Source organism: Salvelinus sp. IW2-2015, linkage group LG13, assembly GCF_002910315.2.
Source record: "Salvelinus sp. IW2-2015 linkage group LG13, ASM291031v2, whole genome shotgun sequence".
In the NCBI taxonomy this organism is placed as follows: domain Eukaryota; kingdom Metazoa; phylum Chordata; class Actinopteri; order Salmoniformes; family Salmonidae; genus Salvelinus; species Salvelinus sp. IW2-2015.
The window spans coordinates 46,837,677-46,853,615 of NC_036853.1; the positions used below are offsets into that span (position 1 = coordinate 46,837,677).

The following is a 15,939-nucleotide window of genomic DNA, read 5'->3' on the forward strand; positions in this document are numbered from 1 at the left end:
ACACATGGTTAGCAGATGTTAATGCGAGTGTAGCGAAATGTTTGTGCTTCTAGTTCCGACAGTGCAGTAATATCTAACAAGTAATCTAACAATTCTCCAACAACTACCTAATACACACATCTAAAGGGCTAAAATGAGAATATGTACATGAAAGTATATGGATGAGCGGCATATGCAAGGTGCAATAGATGTATACAGTATATACATGTGATATGAGTAATGTAAAATATGTAAACATTATTAAAGTTGCATTATTTAGAGTGGCATTGTATAAAGTGACTAGTGATTGGGTCTCAATGTAGGCAGCAGCCTCTCTGAGTTAGTGATTGCTGTTTAGCAGTCTGATGGCCTTGAGACACCAAAGACACAATATAATATTCTAACCAGATTTTCWGCATTTTCTATTTGATGCATGGAATATAATCAATTGACCTATAAATAGTATGTCAAGAAGTTATGAGAAGTGTTACCTTACATCCTCGCCAATTCTAGACCGTGTCCACAGTGTACAATATAGCGTTGAGCATTGACAGTAGCTTACCTAACCACCTCTTTTCCCTCAATCACTGTCTCAGGTGAAGGACATCTCACTGGAGGCCACAGGYGCTTTGTGAAGCCAGCGGGACACAATACATGGAGAGAAGACCAACCAATCACTGTTGATGAGGGGAGTGGAACCTCAACCCAGCACGTTATCGTAATAGAGGTTAGTGTAATAGTGTTGCATTAACAATTAGTTACTTTGTAAATCAAATGTGTACTGATTTTTTTTTTCTTCAGAAATGCTCCCCTCAGCTATTCACTTGCTTACATCGTTCCATTTGATTTCAATCACTTTCTGACTGCACCCCTTTTGATTTGAACAGCACTTTCCATACACATTCAGGAGATAGAGGTGCTCAAAGTTGACCCATTTTGCATACCCCACCATACCATGGGACATCCATGTCTTTACTACTGGGGAAAAAATTACAGTTGAGTATAATATAATTTTAAAGCTTACAAGCAGGGTGGTAATTCAACTTAGACCCTAATTTACATAATTGGCGGTGTTTGTGTTGTGCCCACCATCAGTTGAGACACAGCATACTCTTGAAAACATGGTGGGTGTCATTTGAATTATAMAAATATAATTCATAGAATTGACCTATCCATTCAGACCACTGCAATTTAGCTGGTACACCATTGACATTTTAATTAGAAGTTGCTACTACTATTTCAACGTAATTTCCTGTCCTAAAAAGGAAATGCACATTTAAGTTCCACCTCCGAAATATGACAAAGGCTACTTAATTAAAATGACAGGCTGGGGCACTGACAAATAGGGCACTGTCAGTGTAGCTACCTAGCATGCTAAACTTATCTAGCTAGCTAATGTTATTTGTTGATGCTGTTTTGTATTTTTTTACTACACCATATTCAAAATATTAGCTATGTCTGGTTCTGGAGCTGGATTTGTCATAACATTTTATTTAGGGAAAACATTGCCACAGATGGAAACCACTGGCCTATCTTTGACTTCGTCATCGCCAAAGTTTTGGCATCTTCCATAAATTGTGGCCAAATCCGCTATATAAATAGTTAGAAATAATAAGATGAGGCTCCGGTAATATGGGTAACTATTGAAAGATAGCTGTTATGCGTTTTTCTACATTGTTATGGACACGTTGCAACCTTTGGTAGCTAGGTAGGCTGCTGGTAGGCTTCGGCTGCTGCTACAGCAAAGCCAAGTCAGCTCGTGCTCATGGTTCTCACTGGAAGTGAAAGTATAGGCCACAATGACTTTGTTCATTGGCAAACTAGCTTGTGTACAAAATAATTTAAATAGCCAAGAAACACAAGGACAAAGTCTCACTTCAGTAGACTTTTGTTTCAAATTAATTACACCAACTATTATGCCTGCGCGCAGCTTTTCTAAAAATCTATATTTCACTCAGCTCTAAACGTGGGCACAGCTTCCAGCCAGGAAGGGCGAGGTGGAATAGGCTATATAGCATTCGTAGTTCTTTGACTTTGTGCGATTTAATTTACCAGCTATGAAACAAAACGACGGAAGTACTTTGAAAACAGCTAATGCAGCATTTATTTTACTATAAATGTGATCATACTTTACTGTTATTCACAAACTGTTATTCACAAATGCAAGAAAAATGCTCGCACTGTTGAGCCATGGCCACCCGCCAACGTGGCTGGTGAAAGAGACCTCTTACACGCCAAAGTCTACCCGCAGGTGGCGGGTGTTCATTTTAGGGCCAGCATGTAACTAACTATAAGTTCCTTGAATTTTACTTTCACGGGTGCCTTTTCATTATCTGGATAGACACTTGTGGTTTCTAGCTAACGTTACAACAATCAAAGCAGTATAGTGTAAAGTGAAGCAAAACTTTAGTGGCCAAAACCATTCATTTTGGGGCGACGGGTTTGCATAATGCTAACATGTCACACAATTATACCATTTATAAAATGTTCAGATATATGTATATTTAATATAGACACAAGGCTGTTTGTCTCATCTCAGTCGCAAATGGGAATAATTTTGCAGCTGTTTCTGATTAATGAACAATGCCATGCTGGTGGGTGGTAACATTCAAATAAAACCAGCCCTGAAATGAAACGTAGTTTGAAAAGCATTTGTATGTCATATCATAGGAAAACACACCGCATTCACACGGATTTGCACAAAGTGGGCAGTTAAGATTTGTCACTACAAGCCCAAATATATCATACTTTGACTAAAACAGTGACTTATTGACTTAAATCATTGTGCAAAATCATGGGTAAGCTATGGRCATCATCTTTCAGCTCYAAAAAGTTTTTCTACTGGTGTGGGCATTTAAACTTCCAATTACTACCACAAGGATAGCTGACTGTCAATTCACAGTTTAATGTCAACTTAAGAATGTATATTCTGTTATCTATATTTCTATGATTTCAWTAGGTTTCCTATGGATGATTCACAGTATAATATAAAACATCTGATATTCCCATTCAAGTCAACATTCTCTGATGTATGGACCGCCAACCATTTTTTTTGGTACCAATTGAAAGTTGAAATTGTATTCCCATTRTAGTGCATTTATCAGTCAAAACATGACACCCACCACCCTGTTTTCAAGAGCATGCTGTGCCTCAACTGWTGACTGGRACAACACAAACACCTCAGATGATGTAAAATAGTCTAAGCTACAACGTATGCAAGAAAAGTTGACTTTTTTAGATAATTGGTGTTAAAGGAAAATATTTAAATTTTTCAATACATAAAAAAATAGACAKCCCTGTTTGTAAGCTTTTAAATGATATCAAACTCAACCGTTTATCTTTCCCAGTGATTAAGACATGGATGTCTCATGGTATGGTGGGGTATGCAAAATGGGGCAACTTTGGGCAAATGGAACGACCCATAGGGGAGCTTGTGAGACGTCCCTACAACATTGTTGTCATTGTTGTCTTTTGACCAATCACATCACATCTTTTCACATCAGATATTTTTCCTAGCTGATCTCATTGGTCAAAAGACCAATTAGTGGGGGAAAAAGATTTTGGGCTGCTGTCTAAACGCAGCCTTCTTGTGTCAGTCTGCAGATGCAGAGGCTGCAGYTCCTGGGGTTAAGCAGGAGAGGTCTGAAGGAAATGAGCTACAACACAGCAGAGACATCCAGACTGGAGCAGCGGCTGGAGTAGCACCCCCTGTAGCCACGGAGGACTCTACCACCGCCCCAGCGCAGCCCAGGACGCGACGCAGCATCACGGAGGTCAGTGGAACGCTGAACGCCGTCTTCAAGTCAGAGACCGACACAGAGACTTTAACTGTAACACAAAGGCTTTTGCACACAGGATCTGACCACATATCAGACCCAGAGAGACTAGGGCCACTGGGCTGTACTGCTCCCGGCTCAGAGTATTTACTTTACGGTAACCACTCAGGTGACGTGTTAGAGACTGGCAATGATCCGTCTTGTTCTTACGCTACAGGGATGGACCCTGGCAACATGCCCTCAGGTTTAGAGACACAGACTGATCTGTCTAGAGGGGACTGGAACCAGTACAGTAGTAGTGTATACTCTGAAGGGTGCGTAAAGGGTCTGGTTGTAGATAAAGTGACTGTGAAAGTGGAGGGCGATGTTCCTCTCACATGGAATGCAGATAGTCAAAGCTTAGAGACAAATCCAAATGTCGCGACCCACTCCCCTTTACACGCATTCAGCGGTCACGACCCAGTGTCCACATCGATGGGGCCTTCCGATTCAAACAACCGTGTCCGTTTCYATCAGATATTGAACTCAAACGACAGGGCTAGAGCCCAGGCTCGGGGAGGGGGAGCAACATCAGGCAATACTAAAGATAAACGGTTCCTCTACAAGTTCTGTAACAAAGACTTCAGCTGCACCCAGGAGTCAGAGATCCATCAGAGGGTCCACACAGAGGAGAAATCTTTCATCTGTACCCAGTGTCACATGCMCTTCGCCCAAGCTGGCACCCTGAAGAGACACCAGAGGGTCCACACAGGGGAGAAACCCTTCAAATGTACCCAGTGTCACATGCGCTTCGCCCAGGCTGGTGACCTGAAGAGGCACCAGAGGGTCCACACAGGGGAGAAACCCTTTAGATGCCCCCAGTGTGAGAAGAGGTTCTCCCGCCAGGACCAGCTGAAGATGCACCTGAAGATCCACATGGAAGAAAGGCTGTTTGCGTAGCTACCTCAGGGTACACCGGCAGAAAAAACATTCCACTCTATAACATAGAACAGGGGTAGGCAACCCTGGTCCTGGAGTGCCACAGGCACTTCATTTTTTGATTTAACTGACCTTGAAGACCAGGTGTGTTGAATTTAGGCAGTCACTGAACTGATCAATTAGCTTAGTTGGTCAGGTGTGGTGCCTAGTTGGAACAACCCTGACAAAGATCATAACCATTTCTACTTGATACTGTAGCGTCTGACGTTTAGATCAAAACCTGCATTAAAGACAAAGRTGAATTTTCATTGTTGTCAACAGAACATATCCACAGATGCATTTGGAATAACAAGASTAACAGATGTTACTGTTGAATATTCCTTAGTAGAATATTGCATCCAAACATTGTGTGATTTCTAAGGCATATATAAGCCTTAAAAGTCCGTTACATGTTGTGTTTGTACTGTGTATGATGTTTCATTACTTCCATTTAACTACTTCTATTTTTTTCCCAAGACACTTTTAATGAGAAAATTCATGTTMATTTTTTTGTTGAGARGTGTATGTGTGGTTTTCATATGGTGCATTTAACACTTGTTTATGTTTAGCCCTTTAGACTCGTACCTGTATACGGGTTGAAAGTGGCAGATTTGGGCACTGATAAGCACCTAAATTGTAACGACAGTGGCTGTACAGTAACATGCTATAAATGACGTCAGTGCTCAGGCTCTGTATGGGTTTTGACTGACAGCTGTTCTGAACTTGAGCACAACACGTGACAAGTTGCACCCATCCCTCCCACTAATTGGGAAACTTTTTGTTGTTGTCTGAATGAAGGAAATGCAGTGAATTAAGAGGACTCTATGTATTTTGAAAGATGAGATGTTAAGGATTATAATAAATACAGCTTTGACGTCATACAAGCAAGCCAAACACTCATAAGTCCAAATGTGCACTTCACATTTCCATACCATAAAACTCATGTCATGTACACAGTGTCAAAACATTAGGAACACTCTGTCCATGACAGACTGACCAGATGAATCCAGGTGAAAGCTATGATTCCTTATTGATGTCACTTGTTAAATCTACTTCAGTCAGTGTAGATGAATGGGAGGAGACGGGTTAAAGAAGTATTTTTAAGCCTTGAGAAGTGGATTATGTTTGTGTGTCATTCAGAAGGTGAATAGGCAAGGCAAAATATTAAAATACCTTTGAACAGTGTTTGGTAGGTGCCAGGCGCACGGGTTTGAGTGTGTCAAGAACTGCAACGCTGCTGGGTTTTTCACYCTCWACAGTTTCCCTTGTGTATCAAGAATGGTCCACCACCCAAAGGAGATCCAACCAACTTAACGCAACTGTGGGAAGCATTGCAGTCAACATGGGCCAACATCCCTGTGGAACGCTTTCGACACCTTGTAGAGTCCATGCCCGACGAATTGAGGCTGTTCTGAGGGCAAAKGGGGGTGCCACTCAACAGTAGGAAGGTGTTCCTAATGTTTTGTACACTGTTTACAGTGTCAATGTTTATGATCCCTATGTTTGATGTACAGTTACAAGATGACATGATTTCAGAAGCTGTTCTGAACAAAATGAGTGTGTCTATTAGCCACGGAACATGCACCTGAATGCACTCATGACTCCGTTCTATGCTCACCAAAATTACGATCTGTTTCTCTGAATTGTCTTGTGAAAGCCTAACACTGTAATATCATATTTTATAACTTAGTTAATCATGTTGGCAATAAAACAAGCTTTCAATTGATGCCCACCTCACCCAGGTTGCCATTTAAAATGGTCCGGTTTTGGATTGCGACAAGTGTGCTTGCTGCAGTTTCTTTAACGGCACAGCTAGGAGAGCAACAAAAAAGCACCTTGTAGTTGGAGACTGTTCTTTGAGTCATAAAAGTGCATTGAAATTACGTAGGAACTGTGCACACTTTTGAGTGGTGTGTGTCCACTTGGAGTCAGCAGTTAGACCTCTCACTCAAACCCTTGTCATTTTTCTGTCTTATGTTGCACATACCCCACATTTTCCAGGAATATTCTTGTCATGTTACTGAATGAATCAAGAGTATTTTCTGATTTTGTTATCAACAAATGCGGTGAAAAGTACAGTAAATGTAAAATGCACATCAAGTCAACAGTGTAATGTTGCGATTCAATATTGTGTTAGGTGAACTGTTGTGTCCTTTACTTTGGARGCAACAGTTTCCATAATCTCAAAACTGTTCCCTTTCAATTGCTACCATGCTTATGCATTTCATATTTCTTCTGTAAGAAACATTTCAATTTAGCCCTATCATTATCCAGTGCCTTCAGAAAGTATTCATACCCCTTGACTTATTCCACATTTTGTTGTTACAGCTTGAATTCAAAATATATATTTTTCTCACCCATCTACACACAATACCCCATAATGACAAAGTGAAAACAACATGTTTTCCAAAATGTTAGCAAATATATTAAAAATMAAATACAGACATAACTAATTTACATAAGTATTCACACCCCTGAGTCAATACTTTGTAAAGCAAGCACCTTTGGCAGCGATTACAGCTTTGAGTCTTTCTGGGTCATTTTCTAAGAGATTTACACAACTGGATTGTGCAACATTTGCCCATTTGTTTTTATTATTTGAAGCTCCGTCAAATTGGTTGTTGATCATTGCTAGACAAGCATTTTCAGGTTTTGCCGTAGATTTACAAAACTGTAACTCGGGCACTCTGGAACATTCACTGTTTTTTTGGTAAGGAACTCCAGTGTAGATTTGGCATTATGCTTTAGGTTGTTGTCCTGTTGAAAGGTGAATTAATCTCCCAGTATCTGGTGGAAACTAGGCACTTGCCTGTGCTAAGCTCTGTTCTGTTTCTTATTTATCCTGAAAAACTCRCCAGTCCTTAGTGATGACAAGCATACCCACAACATGATGCAGCCACCACTATGCTTGAAAATATAGAGAGTGGTACTTAGTAATGTGTTGTACTGGATTTGCCCCAAACATAACACTTTGATTCAGGACAAACAAATAATTGCTTTGCCACATTTTTTGCAGTATTACTTTAGTGCCTTGTTGCAAACAGGATTCATGTTTTGGAATACTTTTTATTCTTTACAGGCTTCCTTTTCACTCTGTAAATTATGTTAGTACTGTGGAGTAACTACAATGTTGTTCATCCATCCTCAGTTTTCTCCTATCACAGCTATTAAACTCKATTTTTAAAGGCACCATTGGCCTCATGGTGAAATCCCTGAGAGGTTTCCTTCCTCTCCAGAAACTGAGTTAGGAAGGACTCCTGTATATGGGTGTATTTATACACCATCCAAAGTGTAATTTAATAAATTCACCATGTTCAAAAGGATATTCAATGTCTGCTTCTTTTTTTTTCTTCCCATCTACCAATAGGTGCCCTTATTTGCGAGTCATTGGAAAACCTGTGGGGTACTGAGAGTTAAAAGATCATGTTTAACACTATTACATACAGAGTCCATGCAACTTATTATGTGACTTGTTAATTAAGCAAATGTTCACTCATTAACTTATTTAGGCTTGCCATAACAAAGTGGTTCAATACTTATTTACTCAAGACATTTCAGCTTTTCATTTTTATACATTTTGTAAGAATTTCTAAAATCATAATTCCAKTTTGACATTATGGGGTATTTGTATGTAGGCCAGTGACAAAAAAAATCTACATTTGATACATTTTGCATTCAGGCTGTAATACAACAAATTGTGGAAAATGACTACTTTCTGGAGTCTCTGTAGGCAGTGTAAAGGGTTAATAAACACAAAATGGGACTTTTCATTGAGACTCCCTTTAGTAAACGTCTCATCACACCCTATGCTGCATACACTGACAGTACTTTATAACCAATAAACACTTAGTAAATATACCTACACATTCCCACACACTAACAAACATCTACTGCACACGTCAAAATAYTTTAGTCAGGTTTGTCTGATGACTTTTGACTTATATTTACCCACAACATCATATTTATGTCCACCATGATGGGTTTAACAACAATGAAGTCATTCTGTAACTACAGTACAGGACTTAAACGTAGTGGGGATGGGTAAACACTCCATGTTGAAAGTGTGTTTATTATCTGTGTGTACGTACCTGAGGGAGTGTATGTCTGTGTAATCTGTATCACCTCTCTCTTCCAGGAGGAGGAGGGTCCAGAGGTGTTGCTGGTAAAGGAGGAGGGGTGTGAGGAGGGTCTGGGGAACCCTGAGGGGACCATGGTCATAGAGGACAACKAGACTACACCTCCTCCTGAACCCACAGAGGAACCAGCTGAGCAGCACAGGACCACACACAGTCTCCCTGAGGTGAGCCCACTAAACTACTGGCTGAATGGTATTAGGTCAGGGCCTATATCCACAAAGTGTCTCAGAGGAGGAGAGCTGTGGTACCATGCCTTTGCCCAATCAGAAGATGCTCCATAGCAGGGCGCTCATATCAGATGTCTTGATCCAACATCCTCTCACTTTGTATCTCTTACAGTCAGTAGACATGGAGGATGGGAAGCCTGATCTGCTGCTGGTCAAAGAGGAGACAATAGAAGATGGACCAGAGAGCATTGATCAGCTGAGTGGACTAAAGATGGGGGAGCAAGGTAAGGGAGAAATACATATAGCCTTCATACAGTAATAGATCTTCAATGGGAATAGTGATGTGTCTAGCTATAGTTTTTTTCTTAATTTTCTTAATTCAAATGTTTTTATCGATACAACTTGTGTTTACATACAAAACCACACGTTATAATGTATGAACTTAACCAGGTAATTGACAACAAAAAAAATCCAAATGTAGAGTTCTCTTCCATGTTTGTAAAATCTATTTTCTAACCTCTTTCTGTAGGTAGTTGGCTAGAGGCTAACAGAGGAGCCTGGGCGGCCATCTTGGATCCCCAGACCCAGACTGGTGCAGCCAAGGGCCCGGGGGATGACATCCCCGAGCAGGCCAGGATCAGAGGCGACATAGTGGAGGTCAGTGGATGGGACAGCGTCCTCAACTCTGGGCTGGMGAACAACACTGTTAACCACAWCCAGAAACACAAAACACCCAGAACACAAAACAACAACCAAACTGACAACAGACTGGATAAGGTGTAGATTTGAGGTGTGTCTGTATGCGCGGGGAGAGAACAGACACTGCTAGCGATGCTCTGTCCTGAACCCAAACATTATACTTCATTCTTGAACCAACACATATGGACATTATTTATATGTATTTATTTATAATAAACTCCAATGGCTCCATATTATTAGGTACTTGAATCACAGTGTTAGAGATGGGCTAGACTGTGGTTAACATTTAATAATTTCATGTCATGTTTTTCTGTGTACAGCAAAGAGCTTCTTACATAAACCTTTATGTTATTCTGTACAATTTGTGTTTAAAGTCTGCAGTCCATGAGGACCTGCTGATGTCCAGTGTTGCTAGCGGGAGAGACTTGACCTCTGAAGCAGCTGGTCACAAACCCTGGCCCCGGATCAGAACCATGGATCAGGAGCCGTTGCTCTTCCTTCCCGAGTCGGTACAAGGATCGAACCACAAGGGACAGAGACTCCACCASCACACAGAACACAACCAGTGGACAGGTGGACTGAACAACCTCAGTCCTGGTGGTCATCAGAGAGACAGAGCCTCCAGTCAGGGATCCAGTCTGCAGCCCAGACCCTTCTCTTCACAGTCTCAGTGCAGGGATGAAGCAGGGACTGGGGCTGATAGAGATAGACCCTGCTGTTCCTATGATACAAACACCACAGTATCCATGATGAACAGAGCAGGTCACCCTGAGCTTCAGCCTTCACAGAGAGTGGTGGGKGACCCCCCTAGTGGTAGTCTATCAGCAGGTCTGTCTTCTCCTTCAGGGTCTTGTCTAATGCCTGGTGYCTGGGTTCATAGAAAGCCTGGACCTGGGTCTAGCTTTCCTCAGTTACCTCATGGTTACCCCACTAATACAGACAGGGTCAGAATGGGTGTTCATCACAAGAGGTACCTAGCCTATAACACAGCACACAATCCCAACAACACCCAAACAATGGCTAGAGGTCAAGGTAGGAGCTCAAAGACTAACCCCCTGAGGGTGGTGGCTCCTGGTTCTACCTCCTCTGGTGTCATTGGGTCACAATGTGGGAGGCCGAGCATTAGGACAGACGCTGACAAGCCGTATGCCTGCCCCACGTGTGGGAAGCGTTTTGCTAAGGTGAACTATGTGAAGCAGCACCAGACCGTTCACACCAAGGAGAGGCCCTTCATGTGTAAGCTGTGTTACAAGAGCTTTTCCTTCCTTAGTAACCTCATCAGACATAGGAGTGTCCACAATGGGGAGAAATCATAGCTTGAGATGTAGGCTACATAGGGGATGTCTGGGACCCATTCTTTAGCTGAAATATTCCAGTTATCATGTGAAGTGTCCTGGGGTAAGAGTTTTTTGGGGATTACTAATTCCTTCAGTTGAGCATCTGGGTACACTCACATGATACAGACTTGTTTGGTGTGCTGGCATTGTAAAAAAACGTTGTAATTGAAGTGTAACACTATCGGTTCGTACGTAAACTCACTCTGGCTATCTACTCCAATTTAATGACTGGTGTCAGTAAACGTTGGCAAAAAAACGACATTAAATTGTTGCCTGCAGCAGTTAGTCACCAACGCTCTAGATAACATGAAAACAGCCTAACCAGCTCTGTTATGGCAAATAAAATGGTCAGAGTGAGGTGTTCTCTTATTTGTTTCTGGAAGTAGCTAGCAAGCTAGCCAACTTCAGCCAGTTAGCATGGGTGCTTGACTGCCGTTGTGATGTCAGAACGCACGGATCAACTCTACTCCTCTGCCAGTGTCCAGTGTGCGCTCTGAATTTACGAACGGACAATTTGCCAATGCTCTGAATTTACGTACGAACACACCCTATATTCACCCTCTGAATTTGGTTTTGCCTATGTTATCTTCATAACAAATATAATGTCCCTCGTTTTTATAACACTCCTAGTCTGGGTACCAGTCTTTTTAGCTAACTTTCCARTCCATGTCATTGCCAAAGAGACTGGCCTTTCCCACGACATGTGGAGCCTCGAAAATAGGAATATAACAACGTCAAAATCTAAAATGTTGCTGTTCGCTATGCAAGAGGCTTTGTGGTTAAAAAAGCAATATGTATTTAGTTTGAATCTAGATTTGAGCTAACAACTTGGCAGACTGGTTACGTATGGACAAACAAAGAACGAATGCTTAGCAACCGGATACCAACGTGTTCTGTGTGGGGGGGTCGACAGTTCCAATATTTAGATAATATTTGTGATTGGAGGATAGCTGTGAGGTTTATCTAATCAGGATCCACTCATCTGTTAACCTCCAGGTCATGATAGAATTTTCATATTTGAAAATGGCAGGAGTGGAATGTTAGCTAAAGATCCACTCATCTGTTAACCTCCAGGTCATGATAGAATTTTCATATTTGAAAATGGCAGGAGTGGAATGTTAGCTAAAGAGACTGGTACTCGGGCTATAACACCCCCCCCCCAAAAAAACAACATTATTTGGCATAGTCAGGTGGTACATGTTCCTTTATGTGCTATTATTAGGTGATCAAATCTGTTGATACATGAGAATTCATGTTGTCCTTTTGATGTGTRGATTTTGATTAGCTTGTTTATCATTTAGAATTAAAATGGCCTTAGTCTCCGTGGCTTCCTTCTAACCTCTAGGTTTCTGTCCTTGCCACAGATGGGATCTAGCCAGTCATTTGTTTTAGGTCAATTACTGACTGCTCTGAGCTTGGAAAGGGTTTCCACTATATTCCACAGCCACAAAGTAAAGATTGCCTATATCGTGAAAGTTCATGAAAACAAAAATGTACTTTTTGGTCTTTAAGGTTCGAGTTAGGCATAAGGTTAGCAGTGTGGTTGCCTCTTTTAGAATCCAAGAGTGAAATACTTACGCACTGGTCTCTAACATGTAGGCTCAGCATTCATGAACAGTCCCATTACAAGTCAGAATGTTGAACAAACTTCATTTCAACTGACTTTACCTGTTGTCCGCTGATTTTGTCCATATGTCGGAGGTAATCTGATTCAAAATATCCACAGGGAAGTATTAGTATTATCAACCTGACATTCTGTACGCTGGTCTTTATATCGGTTTGTATTTCCAGTTTTTATTTTCAATACTGATGCAATTCACACTTGACAAACACTTGCACAATATGGGTAACCCTAACCGAACCATAGACCGAACAGCAAACACTTCCAGATGATTGAGAGGAAAGGTGCTCCGGTTGACTACATTCGGCTATTGTTTACATATTGTGCATCACGTGCAATGCGCCAAGTGATTGAAAATACAAGTGATAGAACCTACCGGCACCGCAAAAAGTCAGGTAAACAACACTTTCCTGTGTATACCCTATCCACTTCCAGCTACRGTAAAGGACCAACAGCACGTACAACTAAAGTAAGTGTAAATATAATMTTATTTAACATTATGGCTTGTATAGATAAACATTTTGTAATTTCCCAGGTCTTTTTTCTGGAAATGTGAAGAGTGGTGCCGGGACAGTTCTGGGAACCCGTTACCGGTGTTAATCCCTGGTAAACGATAGGCATGTTCTCTGCTACCCACTTTGTTTTAATTATTATTTGGGGTATAGGGGAGAGTCACATGTTTTTTTTCAGGCATTCGGGGTGGGTCGGGCAAAAATATATTTTACTGAAGGGAGGGCCATCCATTTTCATTTGAGGTCCGATTTTCTCCAGGTAAATCTRATTTATAAATAACGTACWGTCCCTAATGTTAAAAGAATAAGCAACCCATTCACTCCAGTAGGTGCCATGAAATCATAACAATACAGAAGCACAACCATTTCATTTCCAAAATGAAATGAACAAATCTGCTATTATGCCTACTTACCATTGCAAAAATGTTTTATCGTGTTCATCACATTAACAGGTGATCTAAAGTTTAAATGCAACAATGTTTCACAGCCATTATTTTAAAAGAGATGGCRAACAGCAAGCGAACTGGAACATGCTGTCGTACACGCCGATCCAGAGCATCCCAAACTTGCTCAATGGGTGACATGCCTGGTGAATATGCAGGCCATGCAAAAACMGACATTTTCAGCTTCCAGGAATTGTGTACAGATCCTTGCGACATGGGGCTGTGCATTATCATGCTGAAATATGAGGTGATGGCAGCGGATGAATGGCACGACAATGGGCCTCACYATCTGATCACGGTATCRCTGTGCATTCAAATTGCCATTAATGAAATGCAATTGTGTTCGTTGTACATAGTTTATGCCTGCCCATACCATAACCCCAACACCACCATGGGACACTCTGTTCACAACGTTGACATCAGCAAACCGATCACCCACACGATGCCATACACGTGGTCTGCGGTTGTGAGGCCATTATCAAATTCTCAAAAATGACTATGGATGCGGCTTATGGTAGAGAAATTAACATTAAATTATCTGGCAACAGCTCTGGTGGACATTCCTGCAGTCAGCATGCCAATTGCACGCTCCCTCAAAATTTGAGACATCTGTGGCAACGTGTTATGTGACAAAACTGCAKATTTWAGAGTGGCGTTTTATTGTCCCCAGCACAAAGTGCACCTGTGCAATGATCATGCTGTTTAATCATCTTCTTGATATGCTACACCTGTCAGGTGGATGGATTATCTTGGCAAAGGAGAAATTCTCACTAACAGGGAAGTAAACGAATTTGTGCACAACATTTGAGAGAAAAAAATCTGGAATCTATTGTTTCAGCTCATGAAATATGGGACCAATACTTTACATGTTGCGTTTATATTTTTGTTCAGTGTCATATACAGTTGAAGTCGGAAGTTTACATTACACCTTAGCCAAATACATTTAAACTCAGTTTTTCAACAATTTCCTGACAGTTAATCCGAGGAAAAATGTCCCGTTATTAGGTCAGTTAGGATCACCAATTATTTTTAATTATGTGAAATTCAGAATAATAGTAGAGAAGAATGATTTATTTCAGCTTTTATTTCTTCATCACATTCCGCAGTGGGTCAGAAGTTGACATACACTCAATTAGTATTTGGTAGCATTGCCTTTACATTGTTTAACTTGGGTCAAATGTTTCGGGTAGCCTTCCACAAGCTTCCCACAATAAGTTGGGTGATTTTGGCCAATTCCTTATGACAGAGCTTGTGTAACTGAGTCCGGTTTGTAGGCCTCCTTTGCCTCTACACCACTCTTTTCAGTTTCTGCCCACAAATGTTTCTATAGGATTGAGGTCAGGGCTTGTAATGGCCACCTCCAATACCTTGACTTTGTTGCCTTTAAGCCATTTTGCCACAACTTTGGAAGTATGCTTGGGTCATGTCCATTTGGAAGAACCATTTGCAACCAAGCTTAACTTCCTGACTGATGTCTTGAGATGTTGCTTCAATATATCACATACTTTTCCTGCCTCAGATGCTATCTATTGTGAAGTGCACCAGTCCCTCATGCAGCAAAGCACCCTTCACACAACATGATGCTTCCACCCCCGGCTTCACGGTTGGGATGGGTTCTCGGTTTGCAAAGCGAGTGCCCCCTTGTCCTCCAACATGACGATGGTCATTATGGCCAAACAGTTCTATTTTTGTTTCATCAGACCAGAGGACATTTCTCCAAGAAGTACAATCTTTGTCCCCATGTGCAGTGTGCAAACCGTAAGTCTGGCTTTTAATGGTGGTTTGGAGCAGTGCGGCTTCTTCCTTGCTGAGGCTGCCTTTCAGGTTATTCGATATACGACTCATTTTACTGTGATATAGATAACTTTTGTACCTGTTTTCCTCCAGCAATCTTCACAAGCCTTTGCTGTTGTTCTGGGATTGATTTGCGCTTTTGCACAACAAAGTACGTTCATCTTCTAGGAGACAGAACACGTCTCCTTCCTGAGCGGATGACAGCTGTGTGGTCCCATGTTTATACTTGCTCCTAATTGTTTGTGCCAGATGAACGTGGTACCTTCAGGCGTTTGGAAATTGCCCCAGGAATGAACCAGACTTGTGGTGGTCTGCAATTCTTTTCTGAGGTCTTGGCTGATTTTTGATTTTCCCATGATGTCAAGCAAAGAGGCAGTGAGTTTGAAGGTAGGCCTTGAAATACATCCACAGGTACACCTCCAATTGACTCAAATATGTCAATTAGCCTATCAGAAGCTTCTAAAGCCATGACATAATTTTTCTGGATATTCCCAAGCTGTTTAAAGGCACAGTCAACT

At 41.4% G+C, this 15,939-nt stretch overlaps 2 protein-coding genes across 3 annotated transcripts in view; both read left to right on the top strand.

Moving 5' to 3' along the window:
• LOC139028583 (uncharacterized) overlaps nucleotides 1-15,939 on the top strand; it is a 102,118-nt gene that overhangs the window by 865 nt on the left and 85,314 nt on the right. The gene's annotated exons all lie outside the window — the stretch shown is intronic.
• On the top strand, nucleotides 312-12,389 carry LOC112081183 (uncharacterized). Its single transcript, XM_070446427.1, has 6 exons — nucleotides 312-706; nucleotides 3,576-3,752; nucleotides 8,848-9,012; nucleotides 9,188-9,299; nucleotides 9,545-9,672; nucleotides 10,089-12,389. Exons 3-6 carry the CDS (start codon nucleotides 8,923-8,925, stop codon nucleotides 11,028-11,030), a joined length of 1,272 nt encoding a protein of 423 aa, XP_070302528.1. The 5' UTR covers nucleotides 312-706; nucleotides 3,576-3,752; nucleotides 8,848-8,922; the 3' UTR covers nucleotides 11,031-12,389.